This window comes from Pteropus vampyrus, unplaced genomic scaffold (genome assembly GCF_000151845.1).
Source record: "Pteropus vampyrus isolate Shadow unplaced genomic scaffold, Pvam_2.0 Scaffold401, whole genome shotgun sequence".
NCBI lineage: Eukaryota > Metazoa > Chordata > Mammalia > Chiroptera > Pteropodidae > Pteropus > Pteropus vampyrus.
The window spans coordinates 98,622-117,561 of NW_011889182.1; the positions used below are offsets into that span (position 1 = coordinate 98,622).

The window sequence follows — 18,940 nt, forward strand, 5'->3', positions numbered from 1 at the left end:
CGTCCGTTCCCACAGACACGTTTCCTCTTCGCGGGGGGCGGGGGGGCGCTTCCTCATGCTTGCCTCAGCCCCCCGAGGGGAGTGTCCAGCCTCGCCCAGACTCACCACTCTGCCCGAGGTTCCACCCCGCACTGAGTGGTGTCCCCACCTACTCGTCCCTTCTGCAGACCGGACCCCTGTCCTCCCTCCCTCCCTCCCTCCATGCCCCGGTGGCCCCGATGCCCGCCCTTCTCATGCTCGCGTTTCTGGGGCTCAGCACCAGACTCACGAAGACAGCTCCCCGCTGCTCTTCTGACCCCCAGCCCCACCCCGCCGAGGTCACCTTCCTGGAACACAGACCCAGCCGCGGCTCTCCACGGTGCCTGGCGTGGCCCCTCAGGCTCGGGGTGGCCGGATCCCCGACCTGCCCCGGGCCTACCCTGGACGGCAAATGGACGGTCAGGACGGTCCCCGACCCGGCACAGCCCCCCCGCCACCAGGGCGCCATGTGGCACCCGTCACTCGTGTTCGTGCCCGGCGGGTGGGCTCCGAGGACAGAGGGGAGGGAGGGCTTCTTGCATCTGGGTCTCTGGTAGCTTAAACGCGGCGACAGGCAGTGGGTGCTCAGAACACGAGGAACGAAGGGACAACAGCTGTGTCGGCCGCGCCTGGCCCGACGGCCCATCGCTCGCCCGCCTCGGCAGAGCTCAGAGGCGAGAGCGACCTCCGAACTTCTTGGGGTCACTGCGCATGCACGTGTGACGGTCAGCGGGCCTCACAGCTCCCTAGGGCTATCCGGGTCACCGTTTAGTCACGGACACTTGAACTCACACACACACACGGTGGACTGCGTGCCCCTGAGCAGGTCACCAGCCTCGCGGGGCCCGGCCCCGTCACCTGTGAAGAGCGCACCTCCCATGGCCATTTCCACAGCGGAGCCGCATCCGTAGAGCCTCAGGCACAGGGCCTGGTCCCCCACTGCACCCCCGTCATCGCCGGGCTGCGACCCTCGTATTCCGAAAATCCTCTTTGTACAACGGAAAACCACTCGCGGACTCAAAGCCACAAACCTCTCCCTCCCTGCTGCTCTTTGGCTGGGCTGCCAGCTCCCCCGCCAAGGTGGGTCCCCGCCCCACAGCCCGGGGTCGCCCCAGCCACCAGCCCACCCCTCCCTCCATGCCCCGGTGGCCCCGATGCCCGCCCTTCTCATGCTCGCGTTTCTGGGGCTCAGCACCAGACTCACGAAGACAGCTCCCCGCTGCTCTTCTGACCCCCAGCCCCACCCCGCCGAGGTCACCTTCCTGGAACACAGACCCAGCCGCGGCTCTCCACGGTGCCTGGCGCGGCCCCTCAGGCTCGGGGTGGCCGGATCCCCGACCTGCCCCGGGCCTACCCTGGACGGCAAATGGACGGTCAGGACGGTCCCCGACCCGGCACAGCCCCCCCGCCACCAGGGCGCCATGTGGCACCCGTCACTCGTGTTCATGCCCGGTGGGTGGGCTCCGAGGACAGAGGGGAGGGAGGGCTTCTTGCATCTGGGTCTCTGGTAGCTTAAACGCGGCGACAGGCAGTGGGTGCTCAGAACACGAGGAACGAAGGGACAACAGCTGTGTCGGCCGCGCCTGGCCCGACGGCCCATCGCTCGCCCGCCTCGGCAGAGCTCAGAGGCGAGAGCGACCTCCGAACTTCCCGGGGTCACTGCGCATGCACGTGTGACGGTCAGCGGGCCTCACAGCTCCCTAGGGCCATCCGGGTCACCGTTTAGTCACGGACACTTGAACTCACACACACACACGGTGGACTGCGTGCCCCTGAGCAGGTCACCAGCCTCGCGGGGCCCGGCCCCGTCACCTGTGAAGAGCGCACCTCCCATGGCCATTTCCACAGCGGAGCCGCATCCGTAGAGCCTCGGGCACAGGGCCTGGTCCCCCACTGCACCCCCGTCATCGCCGGGCTGCGACCCTCGTATTCCGAAAATCCTCTTTGTACAACGGAAAACGAGTCGCGGACTCAAAGCCACAAACCTCTCCCTCCCTGCTGCTCTTTGGCTGGGCTGCCAGCTCCCCCGCCAAGGTGGGTCCCTGCCCCACAGCCCAGGGTCGCCCCAGCCACCAGCCCACCCCTCCCTCCATGCCCCGGAGACTCGGACCTGGAGTCTGAGAAGCCCCGCCGGCGCCCCCGCCCCCCCTGGGTGTGTTTGTAAGCTGCATTTTAAGTACACTCTGGGCTGCTGCAGGAATGCGACCGACTTCACACATACGTCTCCAATAACCAGCTACTTTGCTAAACCCTCCAATTACTTCTCGTGATGTGTCTGCAGATCGGTTTGGGTTTTTCTGTGGTGTGGCCCAGCACAACACCTATATAACCTAATTACCCAATAACCCCTACAAGCTTATGCAAAGCCCCACGAGCACACACATGGCACCCCGTAAGCTCCTGTGACACCTGAGAGCCCACACGATACCCCAAGCGGCCAGATGGCACCCCACACACCTACACGACCTGGGGAGGCTTGAGAAACACACCTTGTATTGAACCAGGTCACAGGGAAGCTCCCCGTGTCCCCTCTGGGCCCTTCCTGCTTGTGTCCACTCTCTCTCAGGAGGCTCCCTCCTCTTCCTCAGCCCCGTCTGCACCCCCCACCCCAACACCCCGAGTTCTGGGCCTGTCCCAGCCTCCTCTGCCTATCTGGAGGGGCAGGTGGGCCGCCACAGGAAACACAGCCATGACTCCTCAGAAAGTGCAGAGTACAGGGGTGAGACACACTGCAGACAGGGAAGCCCGTCCCCAGTGCGCGTCACATGTCCTCGGGCCACGATGGCTCAAGGCGCAGCTCGCGGCCTCTGGGCTGTGACAAGCGACTGCATTTTCTGATGAAATCACTGAGTCTGATCAGGAAAATAAGTCGTCGTGACTGGAGCCCCCAGCCCTTCCGACGGGGCTCCCACAGACGCCCCCTGTAGGGCAGCGTTAGGGGACAGGGAGCGGGGCACTCACCGGGTTCCCCGTCTGGGCCACCCCGAGCACGAAGACCAGCTGGGAAGAGAGCAGCCCCCCTGCGAGGTGCCGGTGGGTGCTGTGCAGGTTGGAGCGCAGCGTCCGCACCAGCGCCAGGAGCACGCAGGCCGCCAGCAGCGCGGCCAGGGACACGGACACGGCGGCGTAGGTGACCGTCTTCAGGGGCAGGACCTCTCCGTGCTGCGGGCGGGCGGATAAAGACGAGGGCCGGTGAGGGCCGGGGCTCCGACGGGGCGTCTGCACAACGGGGGCCGCTAATGACGACCACCACAGGCAGCGCCACCGGACCCCGCCACGGTCCTCGGGGCGGGAAAAACCCAGAGCGAAAACCGAATGAACAGGTGACAAAACCGGTCCTGGAGGTGACGGCCACACGGCAGGGCGGACGTACCTCGGGCCCTGCCCCGGAGCTCGGACGTGGCCGAGGCGGAGAATTTTGTGTCGTGGATATGTGGCCACGATCGAGAATGACAGCAAGGAAAAGAAAACCTCGCACGTGGGCGCCGGGCCTGCCCGCCCGAACCCCGAGCCGGAGAGACCTCGCCCGCACGCTCCGTTTACACGGGAGGCAGACGGCCCGTCGCTGCTGGGGCTGCCATTGTCTGCTGGGCTTTGCGAAATGTGACAGTGGTCCACGCCCCCGCCCTGCGGAGTTTTGGCATTTGGGGAGCGAGGGGCCCGGTTCCCTGGTAACCTCTGGGAAGTATGCTCTGAACTCGCCTGGAATTCTGAGCAGGCGATGCCTGGGGGGGGCGGGGGCTGGGAGGGGGCGCCTGAGTGCTCAGGGGCTTCTCCTTTGCAGCTAACTCTGGCGTCCCCTGGAGGCTGCAGTCCTGTGACCCCGCCCCCACGGCTGGGGCGCTAGGGCATCTGGCTTTGAGGGACCGCAGGCTGGAGGAGGGGGGCAGGCTGGAAGGGGGGCAGGTTGGAGGGGGGGCAGGCTGGAGGGGGGGGCACAGGGGCCGTGATTCCTGCTCTTTTCATTTCTTCTACCTGATCCTCACCTTCCTCCACCTACACGTCCAGTCCGCTCCTGGCCACGAGAGGACACCCCCGTCGCACGGGGACAAAGACCGTGATGGCCTGAGGGCACTCGCAGGACTCCCAAGAGGCCCACCCTCTCCTCTCGTCACCCTGACACCCGCCAGGAGCAAGTCGGGGCTGACTCACCCTCCCAAGAATGTGACAGAAACTTGGGCGCTGCACCAGAGGGAGGGGCGCCCGGCCTCCTGGGACAAGGGACAAAACCCAGGCCTGGAAAGGCAGCCCCAGTGAGGTCACCCAGGCCCGTTCTGGCTCCTGGACTCCAGCCCCCCCCACCCAGGCTGACCTCACCACCGGCCCCACACGGGACGACGCATTCCCAGGGCTCTGAAAACGCCAGAGGTTAACATCAGCTCCGCTGCTGGGCAGCTCCTGACCCAGCCTCTGTCTTCCCAGCCGGCGTGTGTGGCTCCGAAGGAACGTACCCCCTTTGTCCCCCGCCAGCCGACAGCTTTCTCAACATTCAGAGTGGGCAGAAACAGCGCCACGTAACAGACCGCAGAGCACACCACTGTGAAGTGGGCTGTGCCTTCCAGGTGCTTCTCTTCAGTCTGGGGCTCGGGTCTGCCATTCCGGTTTCTAACTTACAACCTGGCCTCTCTGGAAACCTCTCAAGGGGGTTTTGTTATGTAGATGCTAACAGATTCCGGCCCCTGTCCTAGAATGGATCTGTTTTTTGGCGCTTGGAAGGAAAGACAGCGTTGAGGGGGCAGGTTTGGGGCGAGGCCTAAATGCCCCATGGGGTCGATGCCCCCGGTACACTTGCCGGGGCGGGGGAGGGGTGCCCCTGGGGGCTGCGCCCACCTCACGCCTGGAGACGTCCATGAGCACGGCGAAGCTGGCCGTGTGGCTGCATTGACAGGCCACGTGGGTCCGGTTTCTGGACAGCAGCTCGCAGCCCTTGGCCGACCAGCCTCCAGTCCCACCGGCGCTGCGGAGAGAGAGGGGCACGTGATTCCCTCCAGGGCCGGCATCTCCCAGGCCCACCTGCCCCCCCGGAGCGTGTCCAAGACACGGCACCACTGCCACCGCTGTGGGGACCAGGGCCCCCACGGCCGCTTGAGACGGTGTGAACACTCTCCCTCCGCCTTGGCGGCTGGCGCGGGCCCCAAAGCAGCAGCCTGCGAACTTCACCTCCGATGTGTCACCTAGCAGTAAAACTTAAATGGGGACCTCTCGGGTCCACCGCACGCCCCTTTGGTCAGAAACATTAGTCAGTTGTTAAAAAGGCCGCTTTGTACTTCAGTCTTCTTTGGAGTCTCGACGATTTAAGAAATAACATCTCACGTTCGTTTCACACTTTCATCTCTCGGTTGCTCCGTGTTTTATGGCCGCTGCCTGGAAGCAGGGCCCAATTATTCCTCCCTGAGAAGCTCCAAATGACAAGCTGCCACGCGGGCGTGTCTCGGCCTCGGAGGCGGCCCTGCCCTCCCTGACTCTGGGAAAGTCCAGTCGCTTCTCTGATCCTCAGTTTACTCATCTGTGAAACGGGACGTGAAGGCCAAGGCATGTTTGCCAAGAACTGTTAAGATCCGGTACGAGAGCTACCACATACACAGCAGGGAGGATGAGTAGAGCTAATCGCCCGGGTTCAACCGAGTGACCACTACAGACAGCCGAGCCGCCCGCAGGCCGAGCCGACCCTCACACGTCCCCTGCGGCGACAGCGGGCCCTGCACCCTCTCTCGTAAGCCGAGTGCCTGTTACCTCCCGGACACCACGCTGCCCCCTCATCGACTAGAATTTGGCAAACGCAGCAGGCGGGAAGAGGGCCACGCAGGCTCTGCCGAGCCAAGCCCGCTTCCCGGCGCGGGCCCCTGCAGGCCGGGGGTCCACATGCCCACCCCGGCGGCGCCCCCACTCGGTGGGCACCCACTCGCTCTCGTGGAACCACGGTTCGTTTGGGGAATGTTTTGTTGCATAGGAACGAACTCCCACATGCACAGAATTCTGTCCTAGGTCCACGCGTGGGGGCAGGGCACAGCCTCTGAGCGGCAGAACCAGCCCAGCAGATGCTTGTTGGCTCCTCGGCAGGGCCAGGTGAGGTCAGGCACCCCCTTCCGGTACGGGGATCCCCCCATGTGGGATTCCTTGCTGTTCTCCTCAGTCTCTGAGCCCTGACCCCCGTGTGTCCGGGACGGAACCCCGTCTCTTTTGGTGGTGGCTGGGCGCCTGTGGGCTGCTGTGTCACGGGAGCCCTGCAGGTGACCGGCCCTGTCTCCGCGTTGGCCCGTGCGTGTCACGTGTGCACGTCTTTCCAGGTGTGTACATCCCTGTGCATGTGTGTAACGGGGTGTGTGCACACACGTATGAGCCATGTTTCCAGATGTATATCTATGCATGTGTGTACGTGCGTGTGTACACGTAACTGTACACGTAGGAGCTCTGACACCCGCGGAAGACACCCCCTCCCCCACGAGAGGCCGGAGGGGTGCAACAGACCAAGAGAATGACCCACGGGACACTGTAGCGGAGCATTGAGACCTGCCGAGTGCTGGGGAGCTGCGGGCACACCCCAGCCCCGGTGAGGCCCCCCCGCGGGAACGCAGAGCTCGGGGCCGGAGGTGGCCACGGGCTCCCGGGGCGTCCCTCACGTGATGGAGTGGTTCCAGAAGACGCAGGCCGGCTTGGAGCGCTCCTCCGTCTCCAGCAGGGCGAGCTGCACCAGGACGGGCCGCTCCAGCGGGCCGGGGAGCGGGGCGCCCTCGCTGTGCACCGTCGTGCTCACCACCGGTGTGTTAAGGACGGGCCGGGTCGGCAGCCTGCAGGTGGGGGCAAGAGCACCCGGAAGATGCGCGTGAACCGGTCGCTGACGCCCGCGTGCAAACACGGTGAGGACACGGGTGGGGGCGGGGACACAGCCCGTGAGCTCGGAGCCGCAGCCCTGCTCCTGGGAAGGGCCTGGGCAGCGGCCACGTTGGGTTCGGTGCAGGTTTCGTCAGTGATGGGCCACACGCAGGGTCAGAGGTGAACTTTGGAAATTTAAAAGCGAAGAGCGGCCGTGTGCGCAGAGACGTTTCGCCGCCGCCCCGTGGAACGGCAGACAAAACGCCCGACAGGGAGCCCGGCGGCTCGTGGCCGAGTCCCGTCCAGCCACCCGGGGGCGTGACGTGAGGACTACGGACCCAGGGAGAGCCCGAAATGACAGCAAAGCTGAAGAGGGGGAGCCTGCCTGTGCGCCCGCCTCTGGCCAAAGCCACGAGGCCCCGCCGGGCAGCGTCTGCCGTTCCGGCCAGCGCTCGCGAAGCGGCCCTTGGTGCTGGGCCGCCAGCGGCCGAGGCGAACGGGTGCGGGGACAGCCCCTCCGAGGAGGAATCGCACTGGGGAGCTGGTGGGTCGGTGTCCACGGAGGCGCGAGGCGGGGCGTGTGCCGGGTGCTCCCGGCAGAAACCCGGGGACGCTGCCCGCCCACAGGCCCAGAGCCTCTGCCCACAGGAGACGACAGGGCAGCGCTGTCCTTACACAGGCGGTCAGGCGGGGCCCCCGTGCTCCCCGACCGGCCTTACCGGAGGCTACGGCGGTCAGGATCATAGAGCTCGGGCAGCAGCTGTCCCAGGGTCCGGTAGACAATGACCAGGGCGACGGCGAATTGGCCAGGCTCCTCGGGGTGCCTCTTCTGCCTCCTGAACGGGGCCTCCGTCTCGGCGCCGGGCCCCGGACGTGCAGTCTGCGGGGCGGCCCTCCGGCCGGCCGGCCTCACCACGGGACTCTCTGCAACACGAGCGGGGGTGGAGGACGGAGCTGGACACCGTGTCCCCGCCCATCGCTCTCCACGCGAGCAGCAGCCGCCCGAAGCCGGCAGACATTCTGTGGGGACAGCAGCGGTACCTCCAAAGACCAAACACAGCACCACGTGACCCCGCAAACCCACTCTGGGCACGCGCCCCAAAGAAGGGCAGGCAGAGCTCAAGAGACACTTGTCCTCGTGTGCGTAGCAGCCGGAAGTGGGGGCAGCCCCAGTGTCACCAACGGATGAACGAATGAGCGGTGTGGGCTACAATGTCCCTCAGCCCTCAGAGGACGCCCTGACGCACGTGACGACACGGACGAACCTCGAGGCCATCATGTTCAGTGAGAAAAGCCAGTCACGTGTTCTATGATTTCGTCTGCGTGGGCTCCTGGGCTGGTGGCATTCGCAGACAGGACGTGGAACAGCAGTTCCCAGAGGCTGGGGGGGGTCAGTGCCTCCCCCTCCAGGGGGCCACCGTCTCCCAGGCACGGGGCACAAGGGGCTACGGCAGGGTCGGAGGACAGCATCCGGGGCATGGTGGCCTCGGGAGTGCCTGATGACCCAGGAACAGAGAACACGGGGCCCCCCGCTCCCCGCGTTTGCTCCTGGCCCCACAGGAGTCTCTGGGTCTAAAGCTTTAGTCCCCTAGGACCCAACTGGCTCACTGCACCTCCAGCTAACAGGTCGGCTGGCCGGTGGGTACATAGGCTCCCTTTGGGTGAAGCATCCAGACACTTCACCCCAGTGGAGGCGGCAGTACCCCTTTTCTGCTGCCTCAGAGCCCTAGTCGTCCTGGAGGTGGTGGGGTCGCGGGCAGGAAAGCAGGTCATCCGGGAGGGACACCCAAGCAGCTGTGGCACCCCGAGGGGCCCAGCCTGGCCCCCACCTCCTGGACGTTCATCCACACGGCGCCCCCTACACCTGCTGAGCCCAAGGGGTCTCCTGTCTGCTTCCCCGCCACAGGGCGAGTCAGGCGTTTGTGAGATGAGGGGTCACAGAAGCCAGGGGCCACTTCTTCTCAGCAGTAAATGAATCGGTGGGGTTTGCTCCGTGCTGACTGCGCTGGCCGGCGCTCCGGAGGATTAAGTGACCACCGCGTTGACTATGACGCTGCGTACAGGCCTGAGGGGACCCGGTGTCAGCGGGGGCGGTCCCAGGAGAGCAGAGAAGCAGGTGCTGGAAGCTTCTCCCTAAAGCAAACTCGCTCCTGCACGTCCACTTCCGAGGCCACGGGCCCGAGAGCAAGGATGACCCTGCGGTCAGTTCAGAAGCAGAAACACTGACGAAGTCCGAGCGGGAGCTGCTTTTAGGTCCCCGTGCCCGGGCGTGTGGGCGTCTGTGCAGCTGCTGCCTCGGGGGGCAGAGGTGAGCCGGCCACGGCCCAGGGGCGAAAACCGATCGCGAGGCGGCCAACCCACCGTCGGGAAACCCTCTCCGCAAGTCGCTGAGGCGCCCGAATCCCACAGCTGACAAACCCGACTCGCTGAAAGCGCGCCCAGCCTTAAACTGCTCGTTACGGAAGTTCACGTTTTCCAGTCCCCCTGGTTTTGAGACATTTTCAGCAGCTCGGGTGGATCTGCGAGAAACACTTCCAGACGATTCAAAATGTTTCAGCCAGGGGTACCGTGACCCCAGCCAGGAGTGAAGACGTGCCGCCCCCGGTCTGGTTTTTGGGGGGGCGGATGCTAGAATTTTCCCTACTTGCGTAGCAGCTTTTCACTGCACAGCGAGGACGACCAGCACACTCTGCAGTGGGGACCCTCCGAGGGGGCCCCCCCGGGGCGGGAGTCCCCTGAGGGCAGCGCTGGGCCTCGAGGGGGCTTTACCTCTTCTCTCGGGCAGTGTGAAGAAGGCGGCTGGGAAGAAGGCAGAGGACGCCAGCTCCTTTGGGACGTCTTCACGGATGTCCTCGAGCCGTGGCACCCAGGCTCCCGTGAAGTTAAACGTGTCGAAGACGTCCAGGGCGAGGACTGTGGGGACAGTGGCTTCCGTCACGTGGCTCGCAGCCCCTCCCACGAGACCCACATCCCTTAGACCAGAAGCCACCGGTGTCTCCCCAGGTCCTCCAGCCCTGAGGCTGCACAGCAGGACCCCTGCACGGGAAGTGGGGGTGGGAGGGACACGTGGCAAGTCCAGCCGCTGGACATGGGTGGCACCTGAGAACCGTCAGGCTCGGGGTCTGGAGGCGAGCCCGGCAGCGGCCGACCGTGAGCCGTGCATGCCCCCAGTGCCCACCCGGAGGGACGCTGCTTCTGGGTGATGACTGCGTAATCCAGGAGCCACCCCCGGGAAGGGACAATCCCTGGGTTCTGCCCAGTCACCCCACATGGGGCTTAGTAAATACTTGCAGGAGAAAAAGAGCCACCTCACAGGACAGGCCCCCGCGGACTCTGCCAGCTCTGTCTGGGCGACGTGGCAGCTGCTTCTACCTCCAGACTCTCCCTGCGAAGCCCTGACCCCAGAGCAGTGTGTCCTGGGCTCTGGGGACTTGGTGCACAGGCGCTGGCTCTATAGACAGCTCTGGCCAGGCAGGGCGGAGTCCCACCCTCCAACCCCGGTGCCCGGCCATTGTTCCTGACTCTCTGTGGGCCTGGCCTCTCTGAGTGAGTAGAGACCATGCCCCTTCCCTAAACAGCCTCACACCCCAGTTCTGAAAGGCCCGCGGGCCACCAAGCTCATGCCTGTGGCACCTCGCCTCCCTGTCACCTCCGCTCATGCCTGTCCCTGACTTCCTGGGCCCGGGAATGACGTGTGTGTCTCTCTGATCAGCTTTGGACACGCTGAACGAGGAGGGTCCCATCTCCCCATCTCACGGACGAGGAAGCAGAGGCCGGAGCTGTTGACCACTCCCCAGGCGATGGCCACGCTGGGGCCACACACCCCAGACGGACCTGGGGTCCCTCCTATGGGGCACGCCGGTCCCCCGCGCCAGCCCGAGGCCCTTACTCATGTTGGCAGTGACGATGACGAAAGGTCTCAGGTAGGTCCTGCGCACGTTGCGTGCCACGTTGCTGAAGTAGGCCTCGAAGCCCCGGAGCAGCCGGGCCGTGCCCCCCTCGCTCCGCTGGATGTGCTCCCACGCGGCCCTGGTGCCTGGGGCCAGGAGCGCGCTGCCCACACGGACGATGTCCTGGCGGACAGACAGACAGACAGCACTCGGCTTGCATGTGCGCTGGCCTGTAGGGGCCTGGCTAACAGGGGGCCAGCAGGAGGAGACCACCGGTGTTTGCAGCTCAGAGGTAGGCAGCTGTGTGTCTGGGAGAAGCCTGCTGGGGTTTGCATGTGCACCCCGAGACGCAAAGGGGAGACGCCCTGGTCACGTGAGAACCCAGCTGCGCCAGGCACACCGGGTGTGGGCACTGAGCGGGCAGCAAGGCAGCCGAGGACACGCCGCGGGTGCCCGTGTGACGCTGCCGCCCCCGCAGCATGAGGCAGACGTGTGCCCGTCCGTGGGGGCTCAGGGACCCCAGCCCAAGCCAGAAACCTGGAGGAGAAGCTTCTGTTTGCAAAGCCTCAAAGTGGGAACAAACTCCCTCAGGCCAAACACTTGGGCCTGGACCAAGAAGGCAGGAGAAGGGACCCCCACCCTTCTGCTCTGCACGGACAGGGAGGGGGAGGCCGCCCCAGAGCCGCTGCACTGACGGGGACGCCTCGAGAGGAGAGTCGAGGAAGCGAGGTGGCACTGCCCTCCGACAGCAGGCCTAGGAGTGAGTTTCCTCAACGGTCTTCCTAACCGTGCTTCTTACGGACACATCACTTCACCTGACGGAACACGGCGGGGCCTGTGCACGAGAGCGCGTGGGCTTCTGAAAGCTGCGCCTCGGGGCACGTGGGGGGGCAGGGACTCCGACGGCTGTGTGCCCTTGGCGCGCTGTGACTCAGGTACCCTCCCTACCAAACGGGGTGACGGCTGCACTGCGCCCCAGGGTGCGCGCACGTGCGGAGCAAACCAGCCAGTTCACGTGAGCCACACGGCACACACCGAACGCGCAGCTGCTGGCGGCACCCGGCACCGTCGTCACGACAACCACGACCCGCACGCGCCCTTCTCGAACGCTCCTGATACTCGTCATCGGCGTCACCGGCCACGGCACTGGCCCAGGCTCCCCACCGAGAGGCGACGTTCTGCTGGGAGGAGGGCCGCCCCCGAGCTCACTGCCGTCCCCAGACGCGCCCGCCGCCCCCTACCTCGTGGAAGTTGGCGTCCTGCGTGGCCGCCAGCTCGAAGCCCTGCTGGCGGCTCTCGTGCTGCAGGACGCGGGCCAGCAGCTGGTAGGCCGTGCGCAGGTCGTCGCCGAAGAGCACGCCCGTGTGCCGCGTGGCGTTGTGCAGCGCCCGGGCCAGCCGCAGGGACCCGTCTCCGTCCATCCGCGTCTCGTTGCGGCTCAGTTTCTCGTTCTGAAACGAGGGAGCCAACGCGGTGTCTGCAGACCCCCCGCGGCCGCGCGGGGCCCCCCCTGCTCACGCCCACCGCTGCCCAGGGCGGGCTTCCTCGTCAGGACAGAGCATGAGAAATCCAAAACCGAGCTCTGGCCGATGACGGCGCGAAACACGGGGGGCGGTCGGCTAGAAAGCGCTTGGAGAGGCACACGCGGGGGGACAAGCGAGCGTGTGTGGGCGCCGGGACAGGGCGAGACGGGAGGGCGTGGCCGGACCTGGGCACGTGGGGTGGGCAGGGCCAGATGCAGAGCGGGTCCCGAGGGGAGAGAGAAGGGTCCGGCCGTGGGCACCCAGGACAGACGACCCTGAGCCACCGCCGGCCTCTGGCCAGCAGGGCCCAGCTGCCTGGACGCCGCCCGTCCCGGTGACCCTGTCCCCGCGTGCGCCCCTACCATGGCTTTGAGCTGCAGGAAGGCGACGCTGGTGCAGTTGAAGAGCTCGGGAGGCAGCCAGCCCTTCTCCCCACCGCAGTGGCGGACCGCGTTGCCTGGGGACAGACGGCGGGCTCGTGAGGCCCGAAATCCCAACCGCCGATCCACACGCGTCTGTCCAGGCGTCCCCAAGCCCGGCGTGCTGCCCACCCCGCGCTGGCCCAGGGCCAGGCAGCTGCCACGGCCACGAAGCCCCCACGGGCACTCTGGTCTCAGGCCTGGGGCCACCGCTGCGCCGCCTGACGTCCACAGTTGGCCGAGCCCAGCAACGCGGACATCTGGGCAAGTCCGTGAGAAAAGAAACCAGCCTAATCTTTCGCCACGTACCAGTGCACGCCCCGCGCACCACACCTGCCCTGAGCGGCCGGGCCACGCGCGTGCCCAGCGCCCTCTCACCGGACCCGACACCCCTCCCGGGCGGCGTCGCCCGACCCCACTTTACAAAGAGAACCCCACACTAAGTGGCGGAGACGCTTGTCACGTCCCTCTGTCTGGTTTCCCGCCGGGAACGGACGCCACAGCCCAGGGCATGTACTTACCCACGGATCCCTTGGGACACGGTACCGCGGCCGGCTGCCCGAACTGGGTCTGCGGCCACCAGATGCCAGCTTCAAACACCCTGGGACACCCGCTGTAGGTCACTGGGACACAGAGGAGAGGAGACCCTTAGCCAGCATGGCCACACCCCTCCCTGGAGGCCCCGCCCCCAGCAAGACCAGACCCTCGCAACCTCCTGCAGCAGGGCTGGACGGGGTGGGGCGTGACCCGGGCTCCTGCGCTGCCATCCCCCAGGGCCAGGTGGGCACAGGCAGACCATAGGGGTGCTGAGCGCTCCCCAAACCCCAGAGCATGTGCTGCACACGCACACGCACACACGCACACGCCCCCAACCTGCGGCCCGGCCCGTCGGGGGTCAAGCGCCGACACAGACCTTCGCAGCCGAGTGTGGTGACTTCGGCGAAGGGGTTGTCACAGCGGTTGCACTGGCGGCCGATGACGCCGGGCTTGCAGGCACACTGCCCAGTGTCCGCGTCACAGGTGCGGCTGTGGGAGCCTTGCGGGAAGCAGTCACAGGGCAGGCAGGCGTCCGTGTCGGGGGGCCTGTAGTGATTCTCCTGCAAACGCCAGAAGTGCGGGGGGCTGTGGACGCTGGTGCAGGCCCCACTCCTGGAGGACGTTTCCTGCGTGTCCGGCCACCTCTGGGCCTCTCCCCGCTGCCCTCCGCCCTCCGCCCACGTTGCCAGACAAGGCAGGCGTGCTCTCCAGGAGGGCCCCTCCTCCCTCATTTAGAGCAAAAGCCTATCACGGCCCCCCGCCTACTTGCCCTAAAAAGGACCAGAGATACGAGAGCGGGGACGGTGCGTGTGTGTGCGCCCGTGCGCGCGGCCATCTCCCCGGGCTCGGCGCCCGTGGAGACGGTGGGGGACGCGTCCCTGCCGTCCACCTGCGGGCCAGGCCTCACCTTGCACTGGCACTGCCCGTTGGTCTTGTTGCAGTCGGGATCGAAGCCTTTGCTGACAGCACAGTGGCAAGGCCCACACACGGGGTTCCCCCACCAGCCTTTGGGGCACGGAAGGTTGATCCTGTTGGGAAGAAGAGGTGGCGGGTGGAGGCTGCACGTGACCGTCCTTCTCCGAGGAGAGCGAGCCCGCGGGACGCCTGGGGCCGCGGCTGCTCTGGGTCTGGGCACCTCCCCCGCTCCGGGGGCCTCTGTTCCCCTCCGCTCGGCCCCACCCCCGGAACCCTTAAGAATTTCTTGTCCTGCTCCCAGCCCTGAGGAGCCCCACATCTGGAAGGGTTCCGCCTGCAGACCTGTTGCTTTTCAACAACTCGTTCGCTCATTTCTTTCTTCCACCTGGAAGACGCAGGTGACGACCGTGCCCAGGCTGCTATTAGCTTGACGTCACAATGCTCATGCTGCCACACCACCCCCACCACGAGGCCTGGCTCACGGGGACACAGTAATAATATCTGACGCCACTGCTGGGCTGGCCTTTTAGGACCCCAGCCCCACACAGAGCAGCCGGGGCCTGGCCGCCCTGGACAAGCTTCCCCCGGGACCCAGGACACCTGCCGGCTCACGGGTGCTGAACGAGGCTCCTGCAGCGCCCAGGTCCCCAGGTCCCCACAGACATGCAGAGCAGCCTTGCCATGGACGTGGCACGTGCCTTTGTCGGCTCCGTGCAGCCACAGGCTGGACCCGGTGGGCTGAGGATCATCGGACCCGCCCAGTCCTGCCTCGGGAGCCAGGCCTGGCAGAGCCAGCAAACCCGGAAAAGAGCAACGTCGAAGCTGACAAGGCCAGGCCCGCCCCGCCCAGGTGTCAGCTGCTGCCTGTCACTGTCACTCTGCCTCTGCTCCTGACCTGATGGTTCACCTGAGCATTACCTGCAGACCCGCCTGCCTGCGGGATGCTCCCCCAAGTATCCCTCAGGCCCCTCAAATGAAGTGCCACCCTGCGCTTACTACCCAGCTAATGACATTCTGTCCATCCACCGTAACCTCAGACACCTTTCACTCACCCACGAGCAATGATTAAGTACCAGCTCTGTTCACGTCAAGGCTACGAACGTGGCCAGGCAGGTTCCTGGGCCCGGGGGCTCTGGTCTGGTGAACGCGGAACTACATTTACAAGTGGGGACCCCAGGGCCTTGGCGAACCCCTTCTCCTCACCGCCTCTTCAGTCCTGAAGGCCTGCAGCGCCAGGCCTGGGGACGCTGCACCAGCCTCCGAGCTGGTCACCCTGTGTCCAGCTTCTGCCTGCTCCAACCGCACTCCGTGCGGGAGCCAGAGGCCTCTGAGACCCGGACCTGACCCTGCCGCTTTTCTGCTGGCCCCATGGCCTCACAAAGCCAAGCTCTGTTCCCAGCTACAGGACAGGCCTCCTCCCAGGCCCGCCTGCCTCCCCAGCGTAGGATGTGCTCAAGACAGTACAGGCCCCTAGGAATGCCCCACTGAGCCTCTAGGCTGGCCTCGTCCTGTGTCTGCTCTTCAGCTCAGCCCCATTGGTTTGTCTGTCCCCGAAACGCCCTCCCCTTGGGCCTCCCCACCTCCCATCCGGCAGCCACGTGGCACCCGTCTTCCCGTGAGATCACGAGCCCAGGGCACAGCTGCCTCCGGTCACAAGTGGTTTTGCAGCAAACGTCCCGGTCCCCGAAGGACGAAGAGGAAAGATGACAAAGAGAGAGCTGGCGCCTGCACGGCTCCTGCACCGGGACGGCCGCCATGGGCCAAGGGCCACCAGCAGGAATGCATCACCTCCGGAAAGCCCCGTTTGCGAGGAAGTGATTTACCTGCGGTGACTACACACCTGGGCTCTGGGCTCCCTGACCAACTACACCAGCGCATACATGCACGTCAGACACCACTCGAAAGCTAGCTGTTCCCCGTCGTCGTGCCCAGCTTCCCGCCCCTGGCGCCCGCCTGACCATGGTGGGCTCTGGGCGAACGCGTCATGTTGTGTGCGTCCGGAGCGGAAACGTGCTCAGATGGGGTCGGTGCGAGACGCCCAACTGATTCTCGTTTATTTCATGCCGACTTTGAAAAAAGAAATCGGTCCTTAAACCACCGCATACGTGTTTTGGGGTTAGATGAGGGCGGGGCGAGGGAGCGGGGGGCGGCGGGCGCCCGCCTACCTGCTCTCGCAGTACGGCCCGTACCGGCTGGGGCCGCACTCACACACGTAGCCGCGCGGGGCGCTGGGGCTGTGCACGCAGGTCGCCACGTGCTCGCAGGGGTTCAGGTGGCAGACGTCCACGCAGTTCCTTCCAAAGTACCCTGCGGGGACAGGCGCGTGACCCCTTGCCAGATCCACCTCTGGCCCCGCAGGTCCACTCCCAGAGCCAGGCCCCCCGTGGTGGGACATCCCGGCCATCCGCCTTCCCCCAGCCTGCTGTGCAGAGGGGTGCAGCGGGGGCACCTGGGAGCCACGGGAAACGGGCGTTTGGTGGGTCAGCCTTGGAAAGGCAGTGACAAGGGCCTCCCAGGTCCCCCGTGAAGTCAGGAGCCCCGGGGCAGAGGATCCTGGCCACCCCAGGACACACGGTGGACAGATGCCAGCTGAGAATGGCTGCAGCAGCTCAAAATTCAGGAGCAAACACTGAATGTGGACTTTTTAAAACGTGTGTGCCTTTCCCTAATTCTTCCTGTCATCTTGAGGATGGAGCCTGGAGGGTCTGGCTGGCGTCAACCGAGAAAGGGCACGGCCAGGGTGCACTTCAGGAAGACAGGGCCCACTCCTTACAGACCAAGGCCAAGGGCTCCACGGACCCGTGAGAGCTGGTGGGGAAGCCGGCGCCCCACTTAGCTTTCCTCGATGCATTTTAAACACTACAGGTGTCACCCCCACTGACAGCTATCAGGAAAGAGGGGGTGCGGGTGCCGTGGGCCCACCTTTGTCGCAGACGCAGGTGTAAGTGTCCCAGGCGTCGAGGCAGCGGCTGTGCTGCGGGCAGGGGCTGGAGGCGCATGGGTCTTCCACGTCACAGCCGTCCTTCACCCTGACCTTGAGGGCATCGTCCATGTTCAGCGTGGCGATGTTTGTGGACGTCTCCCCCATCCTCACTCCCTGTGTAAACAAAGGGCAGCCAGACTCGGTCCCAGGGCCTCGAGGCTGGAGGGACCCCGAAACATAACCAGGGATCAAGGAACCCAAGCTCTGTCTGGTCCCTCGTCTCTAAAGCGACACCTCATTTGTCCACGAAGCTGGGACTGGCGGGACAGGAGGAGAAATGGGGTGACAGCAGAAACGAGGTCACTTCCGCCTCCACCAGGTCGCGCTCCGGGCAGGGGCGGGCCCCCCGGGAAAGAAGCCGGAACGTTTCCACGTTCGAGTCATCCCAGCGCGTGTCACGAGGCAAAATGAACGAGGGTCATGGAAGGCATGATGGCGGACGACGCCGGGCAGGGCCGCTCACAGGGGAGGGTGGCTGTGCGAGGGCATCCGGGAAGAGGGGCCACCGCACAAGGCGCCATGGCGGGGACACGCTGGTGAGCGCCAGGGCAGGAGGCCCCAGGGCTGGAGCGCAGCAGATGTGGGGGAGGGGCTCAGGCCAGGTGGGCGGCTGGGGGCGGCGAGGGGAAGGAACAGAGGGGTTCACTCCCGCAGCGGGGGGCCCGAGGCATGAGTGGCTGTGAGCTGAGCCACTCTATCAACAGCTCACTCAGCTGCTGCCACGACACCTGGACTACGAGACAGGTGTGACACCCGCTCAGGTGAGCACGGAGGGCGGGCTGGGTGGGGCTGGTGTAAGCGGCAAAGGGTGAATTCTGGACACACCATGAAGGCAGAGCTGTCAGTGGCTGACGGTGACAGGGTGGCGGGGCTGCACTCGAGGGACCGTGGGGGAGGGCGAGTCCAGCTGGGAACGGGACCGACGAGGCTGGCTGAGCTCCCGGATAAGCCACCCGTTTACTGACAACTCGCAGGTTGACCAGTGGCCACAGCTGTGGCAGCCCGAGCCGGCCGCGAGGTGGGGGCCCACGCGCTCCGCCCTACCTGCATGCAGCCCCGGAAACCGCGGCGCACCGAGACCTTGTCTTCGGACACGCCCCCCACCACGAGACTTCTCATCTTCAACCCCGGAAGCTGGTTCCCGATCTGCACCGTGTCCTGTGAAGGGGAGAGCGACACCCACCGTTCTGGAAACATCTTCCCGAGCGCGTCTGGGCCTCTCAACAGGGGGCAGGCCTGGCTCAGCCTCGGAGGGGAACACGGCTGTCTGCGTGTGACAGGCGGGGCATCAGGGGACACAGGTCTACGTCCCAGCCAGTGAAGAAGGTCGGGGGGTACACGGGCAACACTCCCACCTCCGTAGTGGGCTCCACAACGAGCCGCTGTGCGAAAAGCCGCGTAGACCAGGAGGATGGGGGCAAACGGGAGACGACGCCCACTGCTGGGGGGTTCTGAGGAGGTCTCGGCCGGACCCGAGGGCCCGGGAAGGTGCGCCCAGGGGGCACGACAGCCGTTCACTCTCAGAACCAGGCGTCAGGGGAGCCTGGACACCGGGGGAGCCGAGGAATCACCCCCAGGTGTGTGGGCATCCTGTGGAAACGGCCACGCACTGCGGACGTCGTGTGGTCTGGTAAGCACTCCGAGCGCACCCTGCCCGGGACGCCACCTGCCCATCTGGGACAAGCCGCCTCTCTGCGGTCGCACGGCCCTCTCTGGTACCTGGGTCTCACTGCCCATTCACCTGCACGCACCGTCTACTCTGAGGCCAAGGACCCATGTGTCATGCATCTTTGTGCCCCAGAGGCACAGCCCTGAGCACAGTCGAGACGGCTTTGCTAAAGA

The 18,940-nt window shown here is 65.7% G+C and overlaps 1 protein-coding gene across 1 annotated transcript in view; it reads right to left on the bottom strand.

The window, feature by feature from the left end:
• Positions 1-18,940, bottom strand: part of CELSR1 (cadherin EGF LAG seven-pass G-type receptor 1) — a gene marked incomplete at its 5' end in the record, with an annotated part of 124,261 nt that overhangs the window by 15,161 nt on the left and 90,160 nt on the right. The window contains 14 exons of the mRNA XM_023523686.1: positions 2,980-3,180; positions 4,849-4,975; positions 6,639-6,806; positions 7,551-7,755; positions 9,601-9,744; positions 10,721-10,904; positions 11,963-12,172; positions 12,607-12,701; positions 13,185-13,286; positions 13,577-13,760; positions 14,108-14,228; positions 16,281-16,422; positions 17,038-17,212; positions 18,143-18,256. Coding sequence (XP_023379454.1) covers positions 2,980-3,180; positions 4,849-4,975; positions 6,639-6,806; positions 7,551-7,755; positions 9,601-9,744; positions 10,721-10,904; positions 11,963-12,172; positions 12,607-12,701; positions 13,185-13,286; positions 13,577-13,760; positions 14,108-14,228; positions 16,281-16,422; positions 17,038-17,212; positions 18,143-18,256 — 2,172 coding nt within the window. The remainder of the gene's footprint in view (positions 1-2,979; positions 3,181-4,848; positions 4,976-6,638; positions 6,807-7,550; positions 7,756-9,600; positions 9,745-10,720; positions 10,905-11,962; positions 12,173-12,606; positions 12,702-13,184; positions 13,287-13,576; positions 13,761-14,107; positions 14,229-16,280; positions 16,423-17,037; positions 17,213-18,142; positions 18,257-18,940) is intronic.